This window comes from Ambystoma mexicanum, chromosome 1q, assembly GCF_040938575.1.
Source record: "Ambystoma mexicanum isolate Mex_15411 chromosome 1q, UKY_AmexF1_1, whole genome shotgun sequence".
NCBI classification, from domain to species: Eukaryota; Metazoa; Chordata; class Amphibia; order Caudata; family Ambystomatidae; genus Ambystoma; species Ambystoma mexicanum.
Window position 1 is genome coordinate 1521628481 of NC_090922.1, and position 12921 is coordinate 1521641401.

The 12921-nt window shown below is 46.4% G+C and overlaps 1 protein-coding gene across 2 annotated transcripts in view; it reads left to right on the forward strand.

The window, feature by feature from the left end:
* Positions 1-12921, forward strand: part of HYI (hydroxypyruvate isomerase (putative)) — a 256693-nt gene that overhangs the window by 106798 nt on the left and 136974 nt on the right. For both annotated transcript variants that reach the window (XM_069642424.1, XM_069642425.1), the window contains exons 4-6: positions 2933-3011; positions 4141-4190; positions 8324-8393. In XM_069642424.1, coding sequence (XP_069498525.1) covers positions 2933-3011; positions 4141-4190; positions 8324-8393 — 199 coding nt within the window. The remainder of the gene's footprint in view (positions 1-2932; positions 3012-4140; positions 4191-8323; positions 8394-12921) is intronic.

The window sequence follows — 12921 nt, forward strand, 5'->3', positions numbered from 1 at the left end:
ACTTGTGCTGCCAGAACTCTTGGTGCCATTAGAAAGGTTCTGTCCTGTCTCACCCCGGCTTTGTGACTTGGCTGAAGGGAGAATTCCCCTCTCCTCTCGACCTCACATGCTTAGTGCGTGAGGAGATATCCTGCACCACCACCAGCGGAAGTGCTACACTGCTGGCTTCCACTTGGGCCTAGACATGTTGCCATGAATTTATAGATCTCTTATTGATGGATTCACGATATCCTCTGGTCTCTGTTCTTGGTTGCCAGCCGGCCACTCTTGATGGTGTCTTGTCCCTGGCTTATAATTCTACTTTGAACAGTGATCTCATTTTCCATTCAGTAGCCTGCAAGTCTGTGCTTCTGATGCCATACTTCAGGTTTGTCTTGAGAGCTGCTTGTTCAATTCACTGATTTTTCCTAGAGTGGCCAACCTGATTGGCCCTTCAATCTTACGGTGTCCCGCATTTTGGGCTTCATCATTTCTTTTGTCTTAGCCTGTTCTATTCACTGTCTCCATCACTTATTCTTTCTGGTATTGTAGAAAACAGCAGAGCCCAGTATTGCGCCACTGTTTTATTGAAATGAATATTGTTGGTCGAATGATGACATGCACCCAGGACAGTCAGAGCACCCGCTAACAATCGGTGCCACTGTACATTTTGTAAGCGGATATATACCTCATTTGCGCCAAGATGCTTGGAGCTGCAGAAGGTGTTAGTGACACTAGGCATGCCAGGGCATTTTTAAGCTCAGCCAGTGATTAACCTAGTCTCATCCTGTCCTTTCGGAAGGGCATGAGTGCAGAAGCATGTAGACATGCAGGTACGATTTTTCAAACCAGACACTACATTGAGGATAGTAGGATAATTTAATCGGGTGACAGTCTATTTTAGGGAGCATTTTCCACCAACACCAAATCAGGCGTGCATATGTTTTATTTCTTATTAGCCTGCAGCTCACCAGTTTAAAGGTATGGATTCCCTACCATCTCCCTCCCTTTCGTGACAAGAAATGCACAGTTTTGCACAGGCCTATTAAGTAATGAAATGATCATATCAGTTTAAATATAAACAAGTTATTCTTTTTATAATTCTCTATGAAACCCAATGTCAATGATTACTACAATGCTGACGGACCACATACTAGCAGATTCACCTGTCTCTGATGCATTTAACCTGAATGCAGAGTTTTTAAAGCACACACATCACCATATGTATATATGGTTTAACCTGAGAAAAAATTAATGAGGTTTCAGGACAAAGCTTTCATTTTTATAGAAAACCAAATTAAAACAGAACATACCTTCCTAAATCTCTCTACTTTTTACTTAATGCCTCCCCCTTAAGCATTCTAGCTAACTCCGTTGAATTGACATTCCTGCATTTAAATAGCTCCCTAAAAGAAAGATGTATTTCTCATGTGTATGTTTGCTAGATTCCTTTCAATGGTGTTTTCTAGTGCATTGCTATGTAAAAGGTGCAAATTTGTAATTTTTCAATGGGTAATTTAAAGTGGGGAAATATAGGTGACCGTAAGAAATCTTCTCCCTTTTTCCTTGAGTAGTTCAGGACCAATACCTCAACCCTGCTCTGGGATATAACCAGTGAATTACTTAAAGTACCTTATTGTTCTAGACTGGTGCAACGTGAGATATTACATGGCTCCCTTCCTGTAGTTGGCCATTACACAGAAAAAGGGTGGCTCTCCCAATCTAGGCAGCGTTTGGGTCTATTTTCCCAAATCCAAAGCTCCCAGAAGGACTTGCACCCCTGAAATATTCACTAATTTCCAAGGATTATCAGTTGATGCCTGACCTCAGAATTCCATTTCCCCTCGAAATTATACTTGCATAGGAATTTCTTTGGGTTGTCTCACAGACGGTTGGGTAACCTCTCAAGGATTGCTTCAATTCTCCCATTCTAGTAACAGTTGGGCATCTGTCAGCAAGGTGAGTCAGCTGCCCTCTAGTGCCTGGTTTCTCTCCTTCTGCATTGAGCCTGTCTGTTTCCTTTTCCACTTAGCTGAGTTTAGCTCCATAAAAGCCCCTTTCACAGCGCTGTGCTAGCCATCCAGGATATGTTCAGAGGAAAATAAGCTGTTCTATTCTCCTTCCCGTTGTTGTCAATTCCTCTTTTTTATCTTCTTCTTCCAGTCTGTCAGTCAGTCCATCCCAGTCAGTGAGTGAGTGAGTGCCCTTCCAGCTCTGGGTTTGGATTTTTTGCAGATTTGAAATCACTCCTTTTAGAGGTGTGTATCATTTCTCTGTTCTGATTGGTTGGTCTATGTGAATGGACATTGTTCCAAATGTGACATCACACTAACCCACCCCCTTCATACTCACTGGGCATATTAATGAAGAGGACAGTCTAAATGAGGGGGTTTGTTGATGCCCCCTTTCTGGTTAACAAATGTTGTAATTCATATGTGGGTAAGACCTTCTTGTGTCTTGCCAATGCAATCCATGTTACCTACTGTAGCCAATGGGGGGTGATCATGTCTAGGATGTGTGAGGGAGTGTGAAGAGCCCTTCCTATTTGATGTAGAGGGCCTCTTCGCCAAAGAGGCAGAGCTCTAGGCTGTGAGTGGCAACACGAGATGCAGTGTCCGTGGCATAGGGTGCAGCAGATGAGCACGAAATGGTGTGTTTGCTCTGCGTACGACGAATGTGCCCTGGCGTGTGTGATACGTGCATGTGATTGCGGTTTTGGTATTGTGTGTGTACACGTACGTACATGGATGGCGTGTTTGCATGTATATAAGAATTGGGATTGGGCATGGGTATTGTTGTGCGATGCACATTGTAAATGCTCACCTGTGGTAACAATATCGGAACCAATAACAGCCCTGCAAAGGTTTTTAGGAAAGTGAAGGAAATCTTGATTGTGAGCCTGAATTTGAGAAGTGCACCAGAGTTTAACAATTGCATTATATCGTTCCAACAGGAGGGCATCATAGGCTTGCTGGAGCCAATCAACAGTCGTATCACTGATCCACGTTACTTCTTGAATACACCCCACCAAGGTAAGAGACCCTTCCCTTCCGCCATTAGTAACCCTCGATAAGAGGCCTTGCCACCATAATTTTATCTGTATAGTCTCCTCCAGTACAGTAAGAGGTCCTGCTGGTATTCCTGAACGGCCAGCAGACCCACAGGGCACAGACATGCTCTGTCTCCCCATGGAACCCTCCCATGTCACTGGGTTCAATGTGATTTCTTCAAATGTCTGACTCTTGGTTTTCTCGTAGTCCTTCCTTTGCCATTATAACCCCCCTACCTGTTTGTTCACTTGCGGTAAGGCAAGTGTGTAGGCCTAATCTGTGTTCTTTTCCCTTCCTCTTTGTGGTTCTTGTCTGACTACACTTTGTGGTTCTTGTCTGACTACACGCGCTGTCCACACTGGGGCTTTCACACCCCTTTCACACCCGGGGAGCACTTGTCACAGTGCCGTTCCAAAGGTGGATCTGCATTTTCTGCTAATTTCCTGCCAATGTTCTAATCATGGCACACTTTCTCTGGATTTCTTCCCTCCGATATAGTTTTGCTCTATTGATAGTAGTACTGGGTGCTCCACCCATTCCTAATGACAGAGACTTCCTGTTGGGGCGACTATGGCCTATTGCCTTGTAGCTGGAACACTGCAGGGCATGTGATGGGGAGCCTAAAGGAGGATGGGGGAGTTCAGGGAAACCCTCCAGGCTCACATCACATAGCTTGTGGGTTCCCCTGGTCTGCAAAGATCCCCAGTCCCTCTCTATACCCCCCAGCCTTCCATGGTTGATCTTGTCTCGACTGCCTGTCAGAGGGGGAGGCTTTTCGCTGGTTGTTTGTGGCTGGACGTTCGGAGCTGTTACTTTGGTATCGACGCTGTTGGGTCCCCAGTATGTAGCGGAGGTTGGCAGGCTAAGGTCAGTGCCAGGCTAAGCTCCATGCCAGTGTACAGGTGAGGGTAGAGGGTGTTCCCTGTCACCGTCTTCTGTGCTGTGTTATCTATTCCTTTTCAGGTCCAATTGGTTGCTAGTCTTTAGCTGTTCTTTTAAATTGCCATGTTCCTATAGGCAGCCTTGGGTTTCCAATACTGTGATGTGCTTTACTCTATGTTCTGTCTTCTGCAACTCTTTTACTTTTCCCTTTCTCCCCTTGATCCATTAGCTGCTGCGCTCCTGAAGAAGGTTGGGTGTGATAACCTGAAGCTGCAGATGGTGAGTACCCAGTGAATGTCTCCTGATCACCTGAAAGTAGAAACTGCACCCCCTCCCTGCCATGTCTGCCAATCCAAACGATGTGTCTAGACCTGCTCCTCCTTGATGTCTTGCCCATGGGGTCCTGAGAGGTGTTTTACTTCTAGACCAGATGCCTTTCACCCCCCCTCTACAACAGGTCATGGACCTCCAGAAGGTTTATTCGCTGCCTGATAGGGCACTCGCCCGGCCTTCATACATCTGTCCCCGCTTGTGGCACTGAACAATGCCTGTTCATGTCTCTGTCTGCAGGTATCACTGAACTGCGACTAGTTAGTGCTTAGTCCATGTATGGCACAGAGCTGTGCCTGATTAATGCCTGCTGGTGCATTGATCAGGCATTTTGGTGGCACCCTGCTGATAGAAACTAATATGGCGGTCTACTTAATATCCATCAGTGTGCCTGAATGCGTCGCTGTACTCATTTGGTTGCATGCCTGCAGATTGTAATGACCTGTGTTGGCTTAGCCCGGTCCTAGCCTTTCTTAGATTTCATCCAGTAGGCATCTATCTATCCTTTGCTGTACAAAGCCCCCTTCCTATGATCCCCTTTCTAAGTCTCAGCAGAGCAAGGCCCACTAGGGTGCGGTCTGAAAACTTTGGCTCACCATCGCCACTAGCTAGCACAGTCAATGGCGAGAAATCATGGGAGTCACAGTTCAAAGCATCTGGAGAGCCACAGGTTGAGGTTCACTAGGGCCATAGAAGGGCTGATCCCCCGCTCATGGGCTCGGGTCCTGAGAACGCTGCTCCTTAATCTCAAACAAAAAGGTCAGAGCGATCTTTCACACTTATAATTATAGTATAATTGCGGTCTCACCAAGGTCCAATGTGACAGCCTTTGCATATCAAGTCAGTGCAACTCTGAACTGACCAGGCCACAGAGTGGAGTAAATTCGGACTTTTTTGTTGAGAAAAAGAGCCGGTGTCCAAATACCCAAAGCATGTCTTTCAAAATGTTCACCATTTGTCCAGGACAGATCGAGCTGGGGGGCTGTAACCATCATTACAGACGTTTAATCCCTTCAGTAAGCAGGACCTCGACTGCCGATCATCCAGCACCTGGAGAGCAGTTCCTCAGTGTGATCCACTCCAGAGCGTTCCAGAGCCCAAGTGCAGACTTCTAAAATCACTGGCTCTGCCAGCGTGGTGGGCCCCAATCCAGCAGAACCATTTGGGTCCCCCACCCCCAACAGCAGTGGCAGTGCCCTGTCTCCTCAACTCAGTAATTGCTGGTCCATACAGATCTATGCCATCACATTCTCGGTACATCACTTTGCCCGCTTATGAGCACTGACTTGGTTGTACATGTTTCAAGCTGCTGGTAGACACTGACTTGGCCGCTTAACACTGTCTGGTGCGCACTGACCTGTATGTAAATAACTCCGAATTCTCTCTGGCACTGGCCTATCTACTCCACGCCCTGTGGGTGGGCACTAACTGGTATACTCAACTCTATGCTGCTGGTGAGCACTTGCCAGTATTCTTATCTCTAGGGCTGCTGGAGGGCACTGCTCTGTGTAGTGATTTAGGTTTCCATGTTGTCTTTGCAGAATGCTGAGTGAGTGACATGGAATCTTGCTGGTGAGAATGTTGTTGTATGGTTGAGAGTTCTGAGTGAGAGAGTTGGTGAGATGTAGCCTACCTGGGAGGATTCCGGTGCATGTTTGCCTGGAGCTCTGATGAATTTGACATAAAAGATGTACAGGAACCTCATTAAAGGAACAACTAGAACATCAAGGGAAGTCAGAGTCATCATTGGGAACCCAGAGCTTTACATTGGGGACGAGGATGCTGGCTGTGCTGGGGGGACAGCACTAAGGAGGGCACAAGCACCGCCCCCCAACCTAAGATGATCCTCTCAGGTAGGGCGAGCGCTTCATGTCAGTAGGCGCAGAAGGGCCCAGCACAAAGGGCACAGGCGCAGGAGATTGTGAGCAGCGCCAGGGGCAGGGGGCCAGATGATCTGCCAACAGTTGGGCAGGTTAAGCACAGTAAGGCCAAAAGACTGGCAGAGGAACTTTGGCAAGGCTGAGGGCCCATTGACTGTTTGGAGGGGTTTGGAACCCAAAGGTGCGGCATGGAGGGGCTTGTAGCCCTTGGCAGCAGCATTTGAAGAGGCTTGGAGCCAGGGTTGCGCCTTAGAAATTTTGAAGCAATGCTGTGCAACTGAGGGGTTTGGAGCCCAAGACAGCAGCATTGGGAGAGGCTTTGAGCCTGAGCTGCGCCTAGGAGTGACTAGGGGACCACTGCTCTCTAGAAGAGGGGCTACGTGCCCACAATGAGAACTGTGTTTCTATGAGAGTCAAAAGTGACTTTGGTGGAGTTTAGAGCCCATTGCAAATTGGAGCCGTGTCCCCTAAGGTACTTTTTCCTATGGATGGAGATGGCAGGAGAAGGAACATAGCTACAGAATTACATTTGGTTATATGGGCGCATTAGATACCATGCAGCAGAGTTTAAGTTAACATGTTGTGTTTTAATTGTCATGTGAGGCCTGTGATAGTGGTGATATTTTGACACTATAACTGCAACATGAGCATTTATGAGAGAATGTACACTGGATGGGAGAGTGTGGTGTTGTGGCTTTTGTTGAGAGACATATATTTGATGTGAGCAATGTTAGTTTTTTGAAGCAGTTGTGTTTAACACATGTTCTTTCCACAGATGGACTTTTCAATGCAATAAGCAAAGTGGACTGATATAGTTATAGCACATGGCATGGAAAATGTGATAAATGGAAAATGCTTACTAATTTTTTCCTTTGCAGGTGGGACTATAAGTTTGATGAGAGCTAAGAAGCTTAGTTAGAGCTTTAAGATGTGTTAGAGTTTTGCAGAAATGGTATGAATTTTAAGCAGTGTTAGCTTGTTGAAATGTGGTGATCTGCATGTGGGAGTCTTTGTGGTGTTCTAGAGTTTTAGCATTTTTGGTGATTTTTGTAGTTGTGTGCTTGGTGGCCTACTGTATGGTGTGTTTTAAGTGGTTTTTTCGCAGTGGTGTTGGTTTTGTTTGTTTTGGGGAACACAGGTGACAGATAGGGGTGGCAATATCGCACTGTTTGTGCTGTTTGGATGTTGTTTCACTCGGACTTTTGGAACGCCCAACCTGGTTCTTTGAGTGTGAGGCGCACATCATAGTGGTGTGTAATATTTGGCTGTGAAGTTATGTGTGGTTGAGTGTAACAAGAGTACTGTTGTTCTGGTGAAAGTGATGCATATATGTATATGTTGTGTGTGTGTGTGACGATGCTTTCTCATAGTTGTGTTTGGTCTTTAGGTGGATCTTTAGGACACAGGTGATGAAGTGGGGGTGGCGGCATAGGTACCTTATGGAGCAACGTGTTATTGTGTCGTTTCCCTCAGGTGTTGGGAATGCCCAGCCTTGTTCTTTGGTGTGTGTGTGGTGCACAGCTCGTAGTTCTGTGTGTGGTGTGGCTATGAGGTTAGCATTGGTTATAGTTTTTGTGTGGTAAAGGAGAGAGGCGAGACAGATACCTGAGCTGTTGAAGATTGATTGCTAGTGGTACAATTTTCATTGGTAGGTGTCCTTCCTTTACTGTGTAGAAAAGGGGAGGGGCATCGTTAGTATTGTGTTATGGTACCATTTGAACTGGTGACGCGTTCGGGTTGTATGTATGTGGTGATAGTTCATGTGGTTGAGATGCACGTGCATGTCTTGGAGTGTGTGTGTGTGTACTGTGTGTTGTGAGTGTGGCCGGTTTTTGTAGGCGTTGTTGTGTAAGGAAGGGAGATGTGTAGTGATTTATGTTTCCATGTTGTCTTTGCAGAATGAGTAGAATGCTGAGTGAGTGACATGGAATCTTGCTGGTGAGAATGTTGTTGTATGGTCGAGGGTTCTGAGTGAGAGAGTTGGTGAGATGTAGCCTACCTGGGAGGATTCCGGTGCATGTTTGCCTGGAGCTCTGATGAATTTGACATAATAAACATAAAAGATGTACTGGAACCTCATTAAAGGAACAACTAGAACATCAAGAGAAGTCGGAGTCATCGTTGGGAACCCAGAGCTTTACACTCTGCTTCCTCCACTTGATGCCATCTTGTGTGCACTCACTTGCCTCTGTTCCATTGCAGGATGTGTTTCATTGGCAGATCATGGATGGGAACCTAACGCAGAACCTCAAGACATACCTTCCTCTCATTGGTGAGTGCCCATATTTACTCTGCGGCCTTCCTCCTTCTCCTGAAGACTGCATGTTCCTTTATTTGCCTCTCGATAATTTTCAGTCTGTCTTCTGTGTTTCTCGTGGGTGCTTTTTCTAAATCTCTTTCATGCTAGTCCTTCTCTTTCTCGTGTGCGGTCTTTCTCCTGGTCCTCTATGGAATCATTCTCCCCCATGCCTGTATCATTTGCTCCTTCCCCTATTGGATGGAGGCTGGGTTGGAAAGTGAGACTGCAATGTGGCGGACAGGCAAATCCCAGGGATGCCGTACAGATATTGGGGGAATTACTTGTTATTTCCATTGACCTTCCTCGGGGCCCACGTGCTTCATCCGCATTGATTCCTCAATGAAGTCCTACGGGAATTCAGAAAGCTGAAGAATTATAACTAATTATCAGTGTGGCGAACCAGACGGAGAACTCGGACGACAATGGGACATGATATATAGCTGTTCTTTCAGAATCACTATGCAGGAAATTCCCTGCCTCCTAAAACAAAAACTAAGGGTGCTCGTTGTAGTCCAAAATAAAGAGTTCCGAGTCCAAATGCCTATGTTCCTAACTGGCCCTGCCACTTTAGAAAAAAAACATCTAAAAACAAAATGGAGGATTGCACGATAACCTCAGCATGTGCCTTTGCCTGGCCCGGCTCTTGCAGTACTTCTTTCAATCTCAAGTTCATTTAGGATACCCCTGCAGGGTATTCAGTCCTTGTATATAGTTTGTCATTTAAAATATGAGTATTTTTATACAGTTCTTGCTTCCCTCCTCTCTGGGGAACAGAAAACCATTCCTCTTGCTTGATCTCATTCATGGGTCGCCACTGGCTAAATTATTCCAGGATCCATTTAGCTTTTACCAGTAGTAAAAATCCCTCCTGGATTACTTTTGCATGCATTAGTTTTATCCCACCTCTTGAGGCACTGGGACTCCCGAAAATCGTGTGGCTCTGTGGTGGGTTTGTTATTTCTTAATTCAAACACTTTGATGCATGTGTTGGCTTCATCATCCAGGATAGAAATCACAATGCCTGTTGACTCCCTGGTCCACAAGACGTGTGTCCATATGAATCTCTCGCTTGCTGATACTGAACACAGCTTCCCCAGCCTTCATAGATAATACTCGTGTTTCTTCCACCCATTACATGGGGCTGCTCGCCTGTTCCTTGCTTTCAGGCTTTCACTCTGATGGTGGCTTCCCCTGCCTTAAAAATCGATATTAGCAACACTCTCATTTCAGGTTGCCTGGGTCTTGTGCTCGTTTCGCTTTCCCTGTGTCTCATACTGGGAATGATTTTGGCAGTCTCTGACCTAACAGCAAGTTGCCTTTTCTGGTGTCCTCACAGTGGGAATGACCACCTCCCTGTTCATGCTCGTCAGGTTTGGCTCCTTGCTTGTTTCTGGGTTTGTTGCTGGGTGCGTGGCCCACCTCTGACTTCAGAGGTCTCGCCACCAGAAAGGACGAGTTGGTTCCCATCTAGGCTCCCCTCCTGCTCGGAGCCTCCTGCTTTGTCAGCGTATCTGCTTCATAGCCTCAAGCTAGCAGGCATTGCTACCACTGATTGAGCGATGTGTGTTGCTCCACCCCTCTACAACGTGTTTCAAGAGGATCGGCTCAGAGTACCGTGGATTCCCCTCCCTGTGCAGGAGACACGCACGGGTCCCCAGTCTCTCTCCATTCATAGTTCTTATTCTGTGCACCTACGTCATCACGATCAGAAAAGGTGTGTTACAAATACTGCCAAGATCATAACGACACCGTTAGTGACAGTGTCCTGTGCTAACGTACACACAGTTGACCAACTGACCACAGCATAACCTGTGTACTCCCCAGGATGCATGTCTCAATTAGCAAACTGTTCTTATCAGACAATACCAGTTGAATATCTAAGGGGATTACGTGCAAATCACCCAGAGGATAATGTGTGAAATGGTGCCACGATACCCCACTGACCCACACAACACCCTCCAAAGAACTATGGGTTTCAATCCCCCCGTGCTAAAGCTGGCATGCAGCCAGTGAATGACCCCCATGGCATGAAAAGACTACAGTGAAGCTCATGATTACTAGAGGAGATCACAAAATCCAGACTTAACCCCAATACTTGGGTCTGCATTGTAGCTTCTCGAAACCCTCCACCATAGGACGAACGTAGCCAGTGAATCTACACTCAACATTACTCCTATGGGCGCTTTCACAAAACATCAAGAAAAGCGGCGTGGCACGCAACCTTAAGACCCTGATTGCTGACACATACCCGTGCTATACATCGGGAAAGAAGCTAATCGACCTAACCTTCTTTATCCGTTACCAAACTGCTCAGCACAGGGTTTTAACAGCAACAGACATGTCTGTTGTCATAAGTATCTCTTCAGTCAAGGTTGTGTCGGGTCCAATGTTACCCTGGGTTTTGTTGTGTTGAACTGTTTCAACTTAACTGTCTCTTAATTTAAGACGTTTCACTTACCACACCTGTAGCAGTAAAAGAATAAGGAACATTGTCCACTTTGCAATAATTGCAATAAAACCATGTCCTACTGGCTAGGTGGCCGCTTTTGTTTAGGAACTCGTCCAAAAATGTGCATGTTTCTTGCTGTGTTTTAGGCGACCATTCCAACAAGGCTTTCTGTATCCACTGTGTCCGATCACGTGAGATTCACCCACGAGTAAATCTTGCAAGAATTTAATTTTGATTTTTGATTCCCATGAGAATCCCAATTTCCCAACCTACGCGTGGGATTCTTGCCAAATAAAAATAAGACTTAAATTAGAAAACCTTAATAAGACCCATTCATAAATGTGAACAAATCCCCCCTTTTTGTCCCCCCACATCCTTCCTGAAGTCAAACCACCCCAGACACTCCTCCTGACAATATAATTTAATTTTATGAAAAACCTCACTTGATCCAATGCACTATGGGAGATTTATAAAAGATGTTGGTGCCGGGAGCGATAAGTACTACCCGACCAAAAGCCAGATCTGCACCACTTTCTGCCCAACTTCTTTCAAACTTGAAGCAAATTCATACAGTGGTTTAGGCTGTGCACCTGTTCAACAAATTCACATTTTTGTGGTTTAGGCTGTGCACCTGTTCAACAAATTCACATTTTTGCGGTCTGGGAAAAACTTTGCAAAAGGTGAAAACACCCCCTTTTTTTAAGAATGTATAACTTTCAAGCCATTTGACAGACAAATTTGCACCCAATTTTGTGAGGCCAGAAAACATCTTTTAAAACTATTTAGAAAATAGAAATAGAATGTTAGCAAAGTCAGAGGATCTTCGGTCTCCCCTTACCTACACGGTGATGATCATCGCCCTATCATATTATCCCGTGTGACCTCATCAGGAGACACGGGCTGCGAGTGCATTTGCTAGACGTAGAGTTGGTGTAGGAGAGTTTGACTCAGTTTTGAATAATTTAATTTATGGGCAGGTTTTGATGGAGTTGAGGGAGGGCAAGTAGGGAGAAGGTGCGGGCGTAGGCACAGGTGCACCAGAGTACAGAGAGATTGTGGAGAGAGGAGGATCTCAATCGATGGAGAGAGTAGAGAGAGATGCAGTCAGCCAGGCATTGTGGGACGAGGCCATTCATAGAAATGTAGACCATGAGTGGTAACTTGAAGAAGAATAATCAATTTTGCACGGCTAGCCCTCCAGAGTCACGGTGTTAGGTACAGTTGAGACAGGACCTGGGCACGTTGTAAAGACTGCGTGTTATGAAGTTGAGCACTTTTTTAAGACGAGGGAAAGAGTAGGGTGGGGGAGACCAATGAATAGGCTTGAATGGTAGTAGCGAGATCCGAGTGTTGGCCAAGCAGTGACAGCGGATCTTCCCTATATTAAGAAGTGTATCCTGGTAGCAGAGGCCGTGGGTGTGATGCACTGTTGGTGTCTAATGTTGCTGATCAGGAAGTCCCAAGGTTACAAGCCTTGGATGTTGGAGAGACAACTTCAATAATGAAGTTGAGAGAATGGGTTTGGCATTGGAGGAGGGAGAAAATGGACTTCCTTTTTGCCAGAGGTTTGAATCGGCCAGTGAATGGCAGACCAGTGTCGGATAGCTGTACAATATAGTTGATGCGTTCTGAGGCTGCAGGTGTGAAGTGGGGAAAAGAGAAAAACATCTGAGTGGCATCCACAAGAGGTTGTGGTGAAAGTTGAAGGATGACTTGAACTTCACCCGGTAGGTGGTGTAGAGGGGAAAGGTAGCATGCCAAGGACAGAACCTTGAGGGCTGTCATGATGCCTACCCCCGGAGCACCAGGCCAGGCCCAGCACCCCCGGGAGCAGGCATCACGCCCCCGGGTAAAAGCCCAGCGGCCCTTTATAGGGGCTCTTTGGACTCTGTCCTGGCGCCGTTGGCGCCAGGCTCATGTTGGACATCAGTCCTGGCGACATAGGCGCCGGGCTCATAAGGGGAAGTGTTTGGTGCACTTACCTGAAGCAGACCATGCTGCACACTCACCTGATGCAGACCATGCTGCATGAAGAACCAAGCCAAATGAGGC